Genomic DNA, 15,755 nt, shown 5'->3' with positions numbered 1-15,755 from the left:
CGCGGCGGCTGAGGGAAAGACCCTCATCCCATGTAGGGTATCTGCACTGGGATGCCGGAGGTGACCCCAGACCCGATCGTTGCTATTGCAAGAGTTTAGCAGGAGAATCACCTGCTGGAGGCAGGCAGGTCTCCAGGGCTTGGGAGACTTTCCCTGTTTAGGGAGGAGGAGCGCAGCCCGCTGAGCTGCTGCCAGTGGGTGGGATGCTCACGTGGCCGGTTCCAACCCCTCCGGGACACCGTCCTTGGCTTTTCTGGGGCACTCTGCTGTCCCAAACCTGCGAGACCCATGACAGAGTCCAACCCAGCGTCACGGTGGGGAGCTGGCAACAGAAAAGGCAACCGGGCCAGCTGGGACCAGTGTGGGAGTCAGCGCTGGCCCCGGGCTTTGCTCTGAGCCTGGGGTTTCGCTCCCTGATTCCTGCTGTCCCCCAACCTGGGCTGGGCCCCCCCCAGCCCCACAACGGGGATTTAGAGGGCTCCACATGGCAAATGTGCCCCAGGGCACAGGGATGCTCTGCCCTGGTCCTGGCCCATGGCAGGGTGAGGGTTGCAGTGGGCAGCCCGTGGTGTTTGCCCTCCCGGGGGCATCACGTACCCCGTTCTCATTCACCAAGTGTGGGGACATCCTCAGACCCACTGGAGAAGGGTCCCTGTGTGGCCACTGCGACGTGGGGCTGGAGCCGGGATGGCCACGGTGTGTCCCTGTGCAGCAGATCCAGACTTGGGGGCAGGGAAAGCCGGCCCTGGATCCGTCCGGTGTTACCCCTTTAGCATCAGAAATAGGGAATTACTGGTTTATCCTGGGCCCGGGGGATGCTGATGGCCTGGGCTGGTGGCATCGCTGTGTCACCTCTAACTGGCCCCATGCGGGTTTATCGATCCGGGACATTGTGAAACATCCAAAGGGCAAATCCTCGCCCTTTGAGCGTGGGTTACGCTGGGTCTGTGGGTGGGGGGAAAGCTGGGGGAGGGCGGCTGGGCTAAACGGTCCAAGTGGTCCTGGGGTCACCCGAGGCTTGAGGGCGGTAGGGACCCTCCCCAGAGCTGCCCTTCCTGCCCCCGTGATTAGTTTCTTAATTGAGCATCATAGCTAAATTTTGCTAAATGTGCCAAATTAATGGGGCTGCAGCAAAGGGGGGGTGTGAGGGTGCATTAGCGGGGCTTTTGGTTCAGAGGGGGTCATCTCAGCCTCACGTGTCCCCGCTTGGAGGGAGCGGGGTGGGCACAAAAATGCTCTTCCTCCTCCCCCTGTTGCAAAGAGAACGGTCCCAAAATGTTTCTAAAGCGTTGGGGGAGGAACAGCCCTTTCCGTGCCGGGGTTGCCTGGATGTTGTTTAGCGCAGTGACATCTAAAGGCAAGGGCTCGCAGGCCCCGCAGCCAGCGGGAGGCGACTTGGGATTTGGGAAATATGCGAGTCATTTCCCGTCAGAAATATAACCTCAGCAGAGGTTAATGGGGGAAAGGGAGATTTTGGGGGAAAAGGGAGATTTCGGGGGGAAAGGGAGATTTCTGACCTGCGCTCAGACACTCCACCCCTCCTCACCCCTCAAATTTCTGCCTCAGGTGATGCCCCAAATTTAAACTCAGCTCTTTTTGCGGGGGGGTATCACTGCTGGTATTTGGAACGTGACCTCCAGCCTCGCCTCTCCGGGTGATGGCACGGCAATGGCCGTGTTGCGCTAAGGCTGGGGACTCGGAGCACGGGCACAGGCTTTAAAGCCATCAGAAATCCTGGTCCTGGCCGCAAACGCCCTGGAGGAGCGGGTGCCGACGGAGGCATATGGCCAGCTGCCGTTCTCAGCATGCCTTTGCAGAGAGCCATGAACCAATTTTCAAGACCGTGCAAGAGAGCGTCTGGGTTTTATGACCCTTATTAAAATCAGCTTCTAGCGGGTAAACTCCTCTTGGTTTTAATTGCTTTTAAAAAGCCCCGTTAGCGCTCGCCTGCATGCTCTGGCATCTGTACAACCCTTAAACATCTCCTGGGCGCGCTGGGATGATTTCCCTGCCTGGTGTATGGTGCAGGGTCATGAAGCGAGATGGGGTGCTCCTGTGCAGGAGGTGTGAGTAGTTGCATTTGAGATGAGCAGAGTGATGGGGATTAAGGAGATAATTAAGCAGGGACGGTGGGAGGCGTGGGGCAGGAGCAGTATTTATATCCGCTGCCTCTGGAATTAATGTTTTATCCTTTACTGAGGGGATGCTGCAGGTTTCTCCTGGCGAGGGGCAAACGGCTGCACAGGGGGTTGGTAAAAATCAGTCTGAGCTTCTGTTTCCCCCGGGAGACCCCTGCAGTTAATCGCTCTTGGCAATAAAGGGGCGCGGGCAATTAGCGGGCGCAGGGATGGAGCCTGTGCGGGGAGCCCCGGGCAGGCAGGGTACAGCGGAGGCCTTGCCATAGAGACCGGCGGCGCGGGCGGCCGCGAAGTGGCCTCTCCCTCCCGCCGTACCTCTCTATGGTACCGCGCGTTTCCGGGTAGCGTGATCGCAACCGCACGTCGCTATTGGCTACAGGAGTGGAGGCGGGGCTACGCGGCGCCGTGGGGGCGGGGTTATGCCGAGCGTGGCGCTCTCCCGCCTCTCAATTGGTGGCCGGGGAGGAGGGGCGGGGCTCCGGCGGCGGCCGCCGGGATGGCACCGGGCGGCGCGTGCTGGAGGGGTGGTGTCGTCCCGCGCGGTGAGGGGTGGGGCCCCGCGGCGTCACGGGGACACCGGCACCGGGGGGGGGGGTCGTGTCGTGTCCCGGGACCGGGGCGTCCGGGGGGAACCGGGGCTCCGGGCCCGCAGGGCTGGGGGGGAACCGGAGCTCTGGGCCCCGGGGGAACAGGAGCTGCGGGGGGAGCTGGGACCGGGAGAAGCGTGGGAACCGGGGCTCCGGGCCTGAAGGGCTGCGGAGGGGAACCGGGCCCGGGGTAACCGGGGCTGCGGAGGAAACCGGGACTGGGGGAGCTGGGACCGGGAGAACCGGGGGGAACTGGGGCTGCGGGGGGAGCTGGGACCGGGAGAACCGGGGGAAACCGGGACTGGGGGAACCGGGGCTGCAGGAGCCGTGCCTCGTAGTCCCGTACTGCAGCCTTGGGGGACTGAGGGACGCAGGACCGGGGTTCAGACCGTGCTGGGGACCCCCCGCCCCTCGGGCTGGGACTGGAGCCCCCCGGTGCGTGTGGCCGGGGGGGTCTCCGTTGCAGTGCCTTCTGGCGCCCTTCTCCGAGGCGGTTGACAGCCCCACCGTCCCCGTCCCGTTCCAGCTGTACGCGCCAAGGCCGTGGGCTTGGCCGAGCGCGGGGGCTGCCGGCCTTGGCTGGGTACATAAACCCCGTCCCTCCTCCATCGCCCGGCTGGGCGCCATGGCCAGTGCGGGGGGACGAGCCCCTCTGGGTGGGTGCCGGGCTGGAGGGAAGGGCTGTGGCCGGGCCTGGGAGTGGGCACCTCAGGTGCCATCACGGCCTCTGTGTCCTTCATACCTCCAGGTTTCAAGCGGTGGCTGTCGTCGTCGTCCTCCTCCTCCTGCGGCCCGGCTCCTCGTGTCTGCGTGGTGGGCAGTGGGCCCGCGGGCTTTTACACGGCTCAGCACATCCTCAAGGTACCAGGGTGGGCTTTGGCGATGGATGAGGGTAGGGAAACGCCTGCAGAGGGGGGCGTCTCCATGCTGCCTGGCTCAAAAAGGGTTGGGGAGTGGGTCTGGGGGCTCCCTGCCCCGCTCCAGCCATGTTTCTCTTGTTGGGGGGCTGCTTGGGGCAGCTCTGGCCTCACAGAGTCTTGGTCCCCTTCGCCTGGGGTGGGCACTGCTGCCCCCGTCCCTGCCCTGCCCCTGGGCCATCCAGGCCAGACCCAGGTTCAGCACAAGTGATTTTGCTGGAATTAATTTAGCAGCAGGGATCTGCCTCGCGCCGAGCTGTTGTCACCCGACCAGGATGACATGAACCACACGTTAAAGGGAATGCGCGGAACCTGCTCTCCTGCCTCCCCCAGCTGAATTAAGGCACAGGGGTGATCCTTTACCCGGTGTCTGTAAACATTAGTGCTTTGGGTGGTCAGGTCTCTGTGGGGAAATGAGACCCGAGCACGGAACTGAGCTGCTGGCACTGACCAGAGATGCAGCGGCTTAACCCCGTCATTAAACTGTGCTGTGTTGTTTTCCGATACGTGTTGGAAAATAGCTGTTACTAAGCCTCAGGGACAAATTTCAGGGCTGCTTAATCTCTGGGAAGAGGCTGACTCAAAACACACGATAACAAAAGCCTTGCAGCAAAACGACTGTCTAAAAGCTCCGACCCTGAGGTGACTCAGCTCAGGGGAATCTCCGGGCATGGGCATCTCTGCCAGGGGCTGGCAGATGGCCTGGGGGCTCCATCAGCACCCAGGGTGCTGCGCTGGGTGCTTCCCAGCCAGCGTGGCACCTCTTCCGTCAGCCCCCCAGGTATGGGATAGGATGGAGCCCCCCGTGAGATGTGCTTGATGATGGTTGGGGTCATGTTCTCTGCTGCACCTTGCGATCTGAGCTGGCAGTAACAGGTACAGCATCATCCTGTGCACGGAAGAGGCTGTTTCTGACTTAAGGGACTTGATGCAGCCCTCCCTCCTGCCCCGTATTTCCCCCACCAGCAGGCGAGCGACGCGTGTCCCTCCTGAGCTGCTGGGCTCGTGTGGCCTTTCTGTCCCTGTCCCTTAACCGTGACTTCCTTCTCCTGCAGCACCATGGCGGGGCCCAAGTGGACATCTATGAGAAGCTGCCTGTTCCCTTCGGGCTTGTCCGTTTTGGGGTGGCCCCCGACCACCCCGAGGTGAAGGTTGGTGCTGGCTTCCCCCTGGCCTCGCGTGTACGGTTGAACACGGTGATGGTGGTGGGTGCAGGCGAGGCAGTCGCCGTCCTTCATGGTGCCTCAAGGCTCACTGTGGTGTGGAGCTGTCACACTGGAGAGGTCCAGATCTCCTCCTTGTCTGTGCCAAGACTCAGCAGGGCCGTGGCCGGGTGATATGGGACATCTGGCATTAAGGCTCTGGACAGCGGGTCAAAAGCAGGGGCAGTGCTGCTGTGGGTGCTGGTCAGCTTGGCCTCGAGCGAGACCAAGGATCACGGATGGGTTTCTTTGTACTAGAGAACTTTATGCCATCAGGATCTTGCCCTCTCGCTGCAGTCGCTGTTTGCTCAGTCCGCACTCGTTCTGGGTGCCTGGGAATACACAGATCTGCTGTTAGGGGTGATGGAGTTGGACTGTAGGTGCACACCGGGGCAAGGAGAAGTTGAACCAAGGAGCTCTTTGAAATCAACCGTTTTGCCTTGCCTCACAGTGGGTGTGAGTTGTACCCGGGGTGTCTGCCATGTCTGAGCCGGGGTGGAGGTGGTTGGAGTGGTAGGACACAGGAGGTCCAAACACAGCAATATCTTCCAATGGTTTCCTTTAATCCCTGGAGATCGTCAGACCAAAACGCCTGGATCCCTTTGAGCTGAGAGATGAGGAGTGGATGTAACGGATGTGAGTTTGGGGCAGTGTCTGCAGTACATCCCGTTACCAGGCTGAGTCCGGCCGGAGCTGTAGGGGAAGAAGTGGTTGTTTTGCTGTGTAGCCCCGATAGCTCACTAAAAAAAGACTTTGGGCACCGTCCTGCCCTGTGTTCTCTCTGGGTGAAGTGGGTTTCAGGAAGGGTTGAGATGAGAGGCTGGCAGAGGGGGTCCGGCAGGCAGCACGCTTGATGGAAGGGGTTGTTCAGTGGGACTCTCTTGGAAACCTCACCTTTGGGAAGTTTTCGCCTACAGCAGGGTTTATGCGGAGGGTCTGAAGGTATTGAAAGGGTCCTGCCCTCCCCAGGTGGGTGCAAAAGATGGATCTTCCTTTCTACAAGGGGTGGTGGAAAGAGTGCCAAGTCACAGCTGTGCTTGTCTCCCCGTGAATGATCTGTGGCTGTTGATAGATAAGAATCTTGGAATAACTGACTCAGAGAGGGGGAGAAGCATCTCAAGGCTGGGGGGGCCGGGAGATGTCAGCAGCGGGCCTTGGCCCCGGCTGTGGCTCGGACGTAACTCCCCGGTGCTTGTTTGATCTCGGCAGAACGTGATCAACGCCTTCACGCAGACGGCGCGCTCGGAGCGCTGCGCCTACTACGGAAATGTCACCGTGGGGAGGGACGTCACGGTGGCAGAGCTGCGGCAGGCTTACCACGCCGTGGTGCTGGTGGGTACCGTGCCCCGGAGCCAGGGCTGCCTTAGCTCCCTAGAAGTCATGGGGAAGGTCTACAGAGCTATTCCCCACTGGGATCTCGGGAAGAGGGTTTGGCTGAGGCGTTTCTGGGTGCCTTATTACCGTGGTAAACTCTTCCCAGCCTTGAGATAGCTTAGATGCTACGAGGCTTGTCCAAAGCTTTGCAGAGAGCCTGTGTTAGTGCATGGCATCAAATGCAGCTCTCTGAAACCCCGCTGCAAAGGGCAGCGCTTGAGGAACCTCTTCCCTGTGATGGCCAATACCTACTTCAGCCTGACACGGATTTGTCCCTCCTGTTCGCTCCTCAGTTTGTCGTGCTCTGCCTTGGCCCAGGGAGGTCAAGTTTGGCTCTGGAGCCCAGGGGGGTGGGGTGGATGAAGCCCCTGTGCTCAGGCTGTGTTTAACCCCTCCGTTGGGTATCCCGACCCTCGGGAAGGGTTGGCAGCCATGCAGGGTCCCTGGCAGCAGGTGGGAGATTTGTGTTTTGGTCTCAAACCCTGCATGCAGTGACACCTCTGACCGTGTCTGCTCCTTCCTCAGAGTTACGGTGCTGAAGATAACCGGGTCCTGGGGATCCCAGGGGAGAACCTCTCCGGCGTTTATTCGGCCCGAGAGTTCGTGGGCTGGTACAACGGGCTGCCCGAGAACCGGGATGTGAGTACAGCCGTGTGTTTCCCTGCCCTTCCTCCCCGTCCTGCATCCAAACACAGGCATTCAGCTCCAGATTAAGTCCTGAAAGGCCTGCAATTGGAAAAGATTAGCAGGCACCACATTAAATCCTTCTTAGATGGTAGAAATGTGAACAATTTGCACATCAGGGAGAGCGGATTAGCCGGCTCTGTAGGTTGGCAGCACGTTTTGGACGGGCCAGATGGGAACCTGGGGGGAGTGGTGCTCTGCTTTGGCCTGAAAAGGTTTTTTGGACAAAACAGCTCCTTCCCCCAGAGATGTCATCGCAGGAAGAAGGGGAGAGGGATCGGCTGGGGTGGAGGCTGGTGTGAAGTGTGGTGTGTCTGCTTGGGGTGGAGGCTGGTGTGAAGTTTCCCCATCTGCATCACCTCTTTTGGGGGAAAAGAGGGGCGGAAGTGAATTTGGGTTGTAGGAGCAGGTCCGAGGGGGTGAACATCATGGAGGTCAGGTGGATTTGCTAACGGGCAGGTCTTTCTTTCCCTGCAGCTGAAGCCTGACCTGAGCTGCGAGACAGCACTGATTCTGGGTCATGGCAATGTGGCACTGGATATCGCCCGGATCCTCCTGTCCCCACTGAGTCTCCTTAGGGTGAGTCATGGGGGTGCTCCATGCTGCGAAGGCAGCCTGGGGCCCAAATTCGCTCCCTGCTGGGTGGGTGCTGGCTCCTGCCCATCTCAGCAAAACCTCAGACGCTCCTGTCTTTGGAATCTTTCCCCAGGGAAGGCTGTTGCCCCTTGGGTGCACCCTATGGATTCACAGTCCATGGGGAGTGATCCGCAGCTGCAGATGTGCCTTGAGTAACACTGCAGAGCCCTCTGGATTGCTGTGCTGGTACCCAAAATATTGGCAGTTGAGCTTCATCCCTTCCTTTCCTGAGAAGCAAAGGAGGAAATGCTCACCCTTTTTCACCACCAAACTAGAAGCTTCTCCTGTTGGGATTTTCTGGTTTTTTTTCTACTGCAGCTGAGGGTGGCAGCTTGGTTCCTGCTGGGAGAACTGGGCATACTGGTGGCTGGTACAAGCTGGGGGACCTCTCCTCCCACTGCCGTGCCCCCCTGTAGACAGCTGGGAGCTGGTGAGCACCAGCTGCTCCGTACAGCTGCTGTCCCAGATGTTGGCAGCAAAGGCTCTCCTTCCTGGAGAATTGCCATGATGTTTGTTACAGCTGTGCAACAACTTCCTGTATTAATATCTAAATTAAATTTAAAAAAAACCCCAACCAACTTGGAGGCACTGCCAGCCAGTGGCTAAAGCCAGCTGGGAAGCAGTGCTGTGAAGGACGGGGCACTGGGAATGAGTGCCAGCATATGCAGGCAGTTTTCTGTTACGAATATTGGTCTGGAATGTTTTATCCTGGTTACCTGGTGTCCCTCCCATCGTGTCTTCTCTGGAAAAGATCTCCTTGTGATCTAGATACGTGCACATGATTGAAACAGAGCGTGGCGTTGCTGTGAGACGCCAACCGTCGGTTGAGCCCTGGCAGCGCTTGTAGCTGCCTGGGGTGGGGAGGAAGTGATTTGAGCTGTGGTTTGCAGTGGGTTTCACCCAAATGCCTGTATATCCTGAGCAGGGAAGTCACCCAACAGCGAGATCACCCTCCAGGCACCCCAAAAGCGAGATCACTGGACAGCTTTGCTCCGTTAGCCCCAAGGTTAACCTGCTGGGGTGGATCCCCTGAGACAATCTCACGGGGTGCTGGCTCGTTACCTCTAGTGCGTTATGGCCTCGGAAAGTACATTCAGTGATGAGGGACCAGCTGTGCAAATAGCTCTGTGCAAAGGGAGATGACTTGTTTTCCATCCCCGCCCAGGCTCTCTGCCTGCACAGCCTGCTTTTCTGCTGATGTTTCACCTTCAGAGGCTGTGCCTTCCCCTCAGCTCCCTCCAGATCTGCCCTCGTCCCACTCTCCTGTCTCTGTCTTGCAGAAGACAGACATCACTGACGGCTCCCTGGCAGCTCTTGCCTGCAGCAAGGTGAAGCGCGTCTGGCTGGTTGGGAGGAGGGGACCTCTCCAAGTTGCTTTCACAATCAAGGTGAGGCTGGGGGTGCTGGAGGGCAGCTGTGTTTCCCAGCGCTGAGCCCCGGGGCTGCGCATCCCTGGTGGACAGAGATGGTCTAGGGATGGATGGGAAACTCGGGTGCCCTCCTTTCTATACCCATTTGCTGGCTCCTAGCCTGGACTGCTGGGGAAGGGGGCCCGGGGCCATTGGATTACCTCTCTGTGCTGGAGGTAACATCTTCCTGCCTGCAATTCCCAGGAGCTGCGGGAGATGATAAACCTGCCTGGTGCCAGGCCTGTCCTGAACCCTGCTGACTTCACGGGCCTCGAAAATGCGGTTAAAGGTGAGGGAATTGTGCCGTGCTGCTCCGGACGCGGACTCACCTTGACAGGCAAGCATCCAGAAGTGATCTGGAGATGCTCAGAATGCGCATTAGAGAAGCTCTTGCCCCGTCCCTAATGCATGGCATGTGAAAGCCAGGTGAGGATGGTGTGGCTTGTCCTCAGAGTGCTAAGAGGCCACAAAGACAAGGGAACAGACTATGTCTCTGTTTGTGCAGCCAGTTTGCTGCTTGGGAGTGATGCTTACGCTCTGAGTGATGAGGGCAGGAGGTTCAGGAGGGCTGGGGGAACCTTGCAGGAGAGATCCCAAGGCTGTTGGTTTAAGAGCTTCCTGCAGAGCTAAAAAGAAAACACTGAGTTCAAGGGTGTCCAGAGACTTGCTCTTCTCCACAGGCTGCTGCCTCCGAGCACCCGCAAGACAGCAAAATCGCAGGCTTTGATTTGTGTGTCCCACTGGCCTCAAGCCTCAGGAGCTCTCCTGGTCACTTTGACTTGCAGTTTGTCATCTCAATGGCGTTGGACTCCCATCGGCGTGACAAACTCTAAATGGACACTCACATACCGCTGAAACTGCCTTGATGCGTTCTCGGCTCTGTGCTGTGTCCTGGGGGGCTTCTGCTGCGGTTGCTGCCCTAAAGCTCCCTCTTTCTTCCTAGATGCCCCCAGGCCCAGGAAGCGACTGACTGAGCTGATGATCAAAACAGCCCTGGAGAAGCCTGGGGAGAAGACGCTGGAGGCACAGGCAGCAGCCCCCCGGGAATGGGGGCTGAAGTTCCAGCGCAGCCCCCAGGAGGTGCTGCCCACCGCTGACGGGAGGCGGGCAAGGGGCATCCGCATGGCCCTGACCCGCCTGGAGGTATGGGCTTGTGGGGGCTGGTGGTATGGCCCTAGCAGGGCTGCAGGGATGGAGCAGGATGCCCTGCAGCCCTTGGGAATCTCTCCAAAGACAGCTTTGTGTTCCCTGGCTGGTTGGAGCAGCCACTGGCAGGCTCTCGGGGAAGGTGGTGGCGCTGACAAGAGCCTTTCCCCGTCTAAAGGGAGCTCTTGCCATGCTGCTGCAGAAAGGCCTTTAGGGAATACCCAGGGATCAAGGATGCCAAAGGGGACCAGAGGAGGCTGCTGCTTTGCATCTGGTGACTGTCTGGTGGTCAGCAGCCTCTTCCTCCCTCTCTCAGGGTTCGGGTGACTCCGCCAAAGCCGTCGCAACTGGAGATGTGGAGGAGCTGGAGTGCGGGCTGGTGCTCAGCAGCATTGGCTACCGGAGCCTGCCACTGGACCCAGCAGTACCCTTTGACACCCAGCGCGGCATTATCCCCAACAGCTCGGGCAGAGTGGAGGGTGTTCCAGGTCTGTATCCACAGGGATATCTGTGGGATGTGTGTCAAGCGCAGCTGGTGGGTTGGGGACATTGGAATGGGAAACTCTGGTCACCAAGGGCGCTGATACAAGGCAGTCGCACGCCTTGTCAGAGAGTGGAAACTGAATAAACGAGCTGCCTGTCAGACATTAAGACCTGGCCTGTCCCCAGCTCGCATTAGGGGTGTCTGGTTTTGCAGCAATCAGCGCTGAAGCTTATGGTGGTTTTACTGGTCCTTGGAGTCTATTACTGAAGCGATACAGCCCATATGGCCGCTTAGTGCCGATCTGCAGGTACACAAATTCCTGTGACAGCACCATAGAAGGGTCGCACTCTGTTCCCACTGCAGGGGTGGGTTCTTCCACTGCCCGCAACTTGATGTGACACTCAGGGACAGGGCAAGGACTTGAGCCAGGAGGGTCCATGGCCACGTGCTGGACCAAGCCTGGCTGCTGTGTGCCCGTGCAGGTCTGTACTGCAGCGGGTGGGTGAAGAGAGGACCCACGGGCGTGATCATCACCACCATGAATGACAGCTTTGACACTGCCCAGTCTGTGCTGGAGGATCTCCAGGTGGGCGCGCTGGACGTGTCCACCTCCAGAGAAGGCTTTGGGGCCGTGGAGAGCATCCTGCGCAGCCGAGGTCAGTGGTGGGGGTGTGTGTGAGCTGCTGTAGCAGCCGGGGTGCAGGTGTGATGCAGCCAAACTCCTCCTGGATCTGGGTATCCTGGGGCAGCGAGTCCTGCTGGCCACTTCTGGGAGCAGAGTCTGAACCATGGAAACGCGTTGTGCTGCTGTTTTCATTGCTCCGAAGCCCGGGGAGAGGAGGACTTGAATTCCCTCAAACTTGCTGTCATTGCTAAGCTTAATGACTGGGTTCTGGGAAAGGCCATTAAAAGCAGCACGGACCTTGGGTAAAATGTCCCTGTCAGCTGCCTAGGCAGTGAGCTATTGCTCTTGAGTGGTTTTTCCTAGCAATCCTTCTGGGCAAATTGGGGGAAAGATTAAAATGCCCAGGAGAGTAATTTGGTGTTGCTGTGTTTAAAGGCATTCCATTAAAGTGTGTGTGTTTTGCCTCTTAACTGTCTGAGGCTTAACAGTGAACTGGAAGTGTTTTGTCCCCCAAGGTGATGCCGGGCTCGCTGTTGTTACAGTTTGCAAAGGTCTGACTGATCAGAGTCGACTGGAACCTGCCATCCCTCTCCTCGCGGTGTTAGAAATTATTATTCCTTTGTGAAGCTGAAGTCTGACGCCGTGTCGGAAAAGGGCAGGGTTTGCTGGCACGTCAGGTCCCTGCTAACGGGGAGGTGAGGCTGAACTTGGTTTTACTTGGTTAAGTCCTCTCTCCTGTCTCTCGCTGTCACCCCAGGGGTCCGTCCCATTTCCTTCTCGGACTGGGAGAAGATAGATGCTGCTGAAGTGGCAAGAGGCAAAGCTGCTGGCAAACCCCGAGAGAAGATAGTGGATCCTCAGGAGATGCTGCGGCTGATCGGTCACTAAAGCAGCAGCGATGGGAATGTGGCGCTGGTCCGCCTGGTACTGTCCTGGGGCGACACCAGAAGGTTACAGGCAGGGCCTGCGAGCACAGGGCTTGTGCCCGGGGCTGGTGGCCACTCTGGAGAGGCATGTGACACTTGAGCCTCTCTAGTAATGATAAACTCTGGGTTCCCAAGGTGAATGTCTCAAACCATCTGAGGCTGCTGGCTGGCCCCACGTCTCCGCAGCCGGCTGCCACTCCTGGGGGTGATTCTTGTGATTTGGGTCCTTCGAGCATGAACAAATTGGCCGGTACAGGTGAGGGAAGATGTGCATGTCGCAGGAGTCCTGGCCAGACACTTTTGCCCATGGCAAGTCGCAGAGAGAAGCTTCCTTGTGACTTGCTGCCTTCCCTTTAAGCCTCAAGCCAAATGGCTTCATTGCCTTGTCATTCGTGCCCGAGCAGGCTTCTTTTAATAATAATTGTTTTTTAAATAAACTCTTCCAGGAAAGCCAAATTGGACCCGCTGCTTGAGTCTGGCTTCTTTGTCTGTGACTGCCTTAATCCCGGAGCAGCCAGCCGAGCGCCGCGTCTCCCACGCCGTGTCCCAAGGCAAGGCAGCTCCTCTCGAGCAGGGAGGGACCGGCCGCTCTCCGCGTGTTGTGAGCTCTAAACAAACAGACAAGGGCACTGCTGTGCTTTCTGCCTCCCACGATTAAACCCCGGCAGAGCCTGGGTTCTAACTGGTGGGGTGGATTGGGGTAAAAGCGTGTAACTGCCTTGTTCAGGATCACGAGGGATCCTGTGTTCCGTGGTACCTGTGAGCGCTGACTGGTGCAATCAATGCCTTGAGCCCTTTCCCTGCGTTCACTGGGGGTTTGGGGTTTTTTTGGCCTGTGTCTTTTGAAGCTTATTAAATGCTTCTTTTAGCCCAAATTGACTGTGGTGACGGTGTCAGGTTTTAAGCCAGATTACAAGCTGTGAGCCATAATCTCCTCTTTATCCGGGGTGCAGGGGCCGCGTGAGCGTGGCCCCTTCCCCTGGCCGTCCTGCCACCCACGCTGTCCCTGTCCCCCCGCGGGGGGGGACCTGTGTAAATGGTGACAATGGCAGTTGCGGGTGGCTGTGTGTTACAAGTCAGTTAGGCTCCGTGGTGGAGGCAGAAGGTAAATGGAGCCAGCGGTTTGTCTCGGGTCCGCGCTCAAGCGTTACCCTCTCCCATGGCAGAGGGCTTGCCCACCAGGCACCGTACCCCCACCCATCTCTGGTCCAACCTTAGGGAAGGAAGATCCGTGGCTTCTCTCTCTTTTTCTTTTTTCTTCTTTTTTCTCTTTTTCCCTTTCCTTTTCTATTTAAATCTCATTTGCCAGCTCATTAAGAAACTCAGGAAATGTGATACTGGGAACTCGTACGCAAACGAGCAATAAAGCTTTTGTCGAACAGCTGCTTGTGTGATGTGGCTCTCGTTACGTCTCAAGGCTGATGCAGTCCTAATGCTGAATTCTTGAGCGGGAGATTACATCAGCTCTGGGTTCGGAGGCGAATAAGCGCTTTGGGAAGGGGGGTGTGGAGGCGAGGGGGTTGCGCTCAGGGCGGGGAGCAGCCGTTTTTGTAAGCTAGCCCAGCCAGAAATGTGACGGGGAAGGGGTGGTTGTGGCTGCATCAAATCTGCAGCTATCGGGAGGTGATGGGCTGGCTCGTCCCCGGGGTTTTCTTCTACATCACCTTGAGCGTTGATGTCTGGGTGCTTTTGTAGCCATGGCAAGGCCCCAGTGCTTGCACTGAGCACGGCAAAGAGCTGTTCCCAAACCGGTGATGCTTCAGGGTAGTGTTTGGGCTGTGGCAACAGCTTGGGGAGCGCCTGTCTTTACTGAGCCCAGTGTCCCTGCTCAACCCAGAACTTGGCCAAGGCCCTGGGGTTAATGTTGGGCTGTGGGAAAGCCATGGGATGATCAAGGTCAGCGAAGGGCAGGGATGGAGGACTGAGCCTCATGGGCAGAGGAAGGATCATTACGATTATGTAAATCCTTATTCAATACCTCCAACTCCCCCTTCCTCTGCTGCCTGCGTCCCCAAGCCGGGTGTCCCACTGCCTCCCCATCACTGCTGGTGCGCTCCATCCTTCTTTACGGGGACCGGGATGTGTCCGGCTTCCCCGTGAAGGTCCTTATCCCCGGTTGCCGTGTCGTTAGGTGGCGCTGGGAGGCTGGTAACGGGGAGCAGAGAGGGGCTGGAGGGGTGACCTGGCACCCCGGGGCTGGGGGTGTGTGTGACCCCTCTCTCACTGCCCGCAACACGCCAGCCGCCTGCCTGGGCTCTGACCTCCCCTTCACGCTCGGCTGCTGCTTTTAGGCATGATTAACCTTGTGTTTACTCCAGGTATTGTCCCCACCGTGGTGGTCTGAGGGGGTGGCAAGCGGGACAGCCACCCTGTCACCCTCCACTATCCCGAGCAGCCGGAGGAGCAGCTCTAAAGCCATTTTCCACAGTGGGTAAAGGAGCCAGGAAGGCAACGCCGTGAGTGACACCCGTCTGCTGTTGGAAGGGGGCCTGAAAAGCTGAAAGTCGTCGCTGCCAGCTCTTAATGTGGACTTCCCTGCTCGGATGAGTTATAGCTCAGCTTAGCTTTAGTGAGCCTGCACAAAGCTGCTGGAGATCAGCATCTGGTGAGGGATGGCCTCCAGAGCAGCCGGGTAAGGCTGTGCCCTTCCCTTCCTGCAACTTTCCTTGGTGTCTTGTGGGCCACTCCCAAAGGTGGCCGGGCTGGGCACGGAGCAGAGAGATCCCATCACGGTGCGGGGTGATTGCACAGAGTAAATGCTGTACGGTCGGGTCTTTGCAACCTCCTGCCGCTGCTTTGCGCTGCTGTTCCTCAGTTTCCCCAGTCTGTAGAGCTGTGCAGCTCTGCTCTGCCCCGGGGCTCCTGCCGTGCATGGGCTGCCGGGCAGCTTGGTGTAATCCAGGGAAGAAAAAGGTCTAAAACACTCCAGAAGCTCCCGTTGATGCTGCGTTTTCCAATTACACCTGGGAGACAAGTGCAGAGCCTCTCGCTGGCTTTGCTAATAGGCTGCTTGCTGAACTTGGCCTTTTCAAATGAGCATTTAGAGCCTGTGAAGCGGGAGGTTACCTGCGCTCTGGAATAAGGGGAAAACCAGCTTGAGTCAGGTCTCTGGCCCAGCAGCGAAGAGCTGTGCTTGCCATTTAGAAGCCCCCTCACACGATCAGAAAAACAGGTGAAAAAGCTTTTCAGCAGCATGGCTAATAGATAATTTTCCATCCCTGTCCTCGGAGTTAGCGCGGCTGCAGAGGCGGCGTCCGACTTTATGCCGTCCCCAGCCCCTCGCCGCATGAATCACCGAATTGCGGCATCCGCTGCTGGGAGCCGGGGTGAGTCCGTCTGCGCCGGGGCTTCATCGGGAACAGATGGCTCTGGAGAGTGCTGACTTCAGCGCTTTGGCTGAGCTCAAGCATCGGCCCCTGCCTCTACCCTCCCCTCGCCACTCGCTCTCCCGGGCACATCTCACACCTCCTGTGCTCTTCTCTCCCCATCCAGCCCCGGGCAGGGATGGCGAACAGGTTGGGGTTGGGGTACCAACCACTGGGGTCACTGGAGCAGGTTGTCAGCCCCACTGCGCCCAGGGAACCGCTTCCCTCCTGGCACAACATCTCCGAAAGGACCCCAAGTGCA

General features: G+C 58.3%; 1 protein-coding gene across 2 annotated transcripts; it reads left to right on the top strand.

The window, feature by feature from the left end:
* The first annotated feature begins 2,567 nt into the window (after positions 1-2,567).
* Positions 2,568-13,491, top strand: FDXR (ferredoxin reductase). 2 transcript variants are annotated; one of them, XM_063352354.1, is made up of 12 exons: positions 2,568-2,680; positions 3,474-3,586; positions 4,698-4,793; positions 6,054-6,176; positions 6,744-6,857; positions 7,380-7,481; positions 8,819-8,926; positions 9,152-9,236; positions 9,891-10,090; positions 10,410-10,581; positions 11,060-11,233; positions 11,960-13,491. In XM_063352354.1, exons 1-12 carry the CDS (start codon positions 2,635-2,637, stop codon positions 12,088-12,090), a joined length of 1,464 nt encoding a protein of 487 aa, XP_063208424.1. In that variant the 5' UTR covers positions 2,568-2,634; the 3' UTR covers positions 12,091-13,491. The 2 variants fall into 2 exon arrangements, with proteins under 2 accessions (XP_063208424.1, XP_063208425.1); XM_063352355.1 differs by lacking the exon at positions 2,568-2,680 and adding an exon at positions 2,995-3,381.
* The last annotated feature ends 2,264 nt before the right edge of the window (positions 13,492-15,755 follow it).

The sequence above is a fragment of the Chroicocephalus ridibundus genome, chromosome 14, assembly GCF_963924245.1.
Source record: "Chroicocephalus ridibundus chromosome 14, bChrRid1.1, whole genome shotgun sequence".
NCBI classification, from domain to species: domain Eukaryota; kingdom Metazoa; phylum Chordata; class Aves; order Charadriiformes; family Laridae; genus Chroicocephalus; species Chroicocephalus ridibundus.
The sequence above is the reverse complement of the archived record's forward strand: the minus strand, read 5'-3'. Positions and strand labels throughout refer to the sequence as shown.

Excerpts from the sequence above, each read along its gene's own strand:
- FDXR (XM_063352354.1), top strand. The coding sequence starts at position 2,635 with ATGGCACCGGGCGGCGCGTGCTGGAGGGGTGGTGTCGTCCCGCGCG. Across the intron at positions 4,794-6,053 it reads CCGACCACCCCGAGGTGAAG|AACGTGATCAACGCCTTCAC; the intron begins GTTGGTGCTGGC and ends TGATCTCGGCAG. Across the intron at positions 7,482-8,818 it reads CCCCACTGAGTCTCCTTAGG|AAGACAGACATCACTGACGG; the intron begins GTGAGTCATGGG and ends TCTGTCTTGCAG.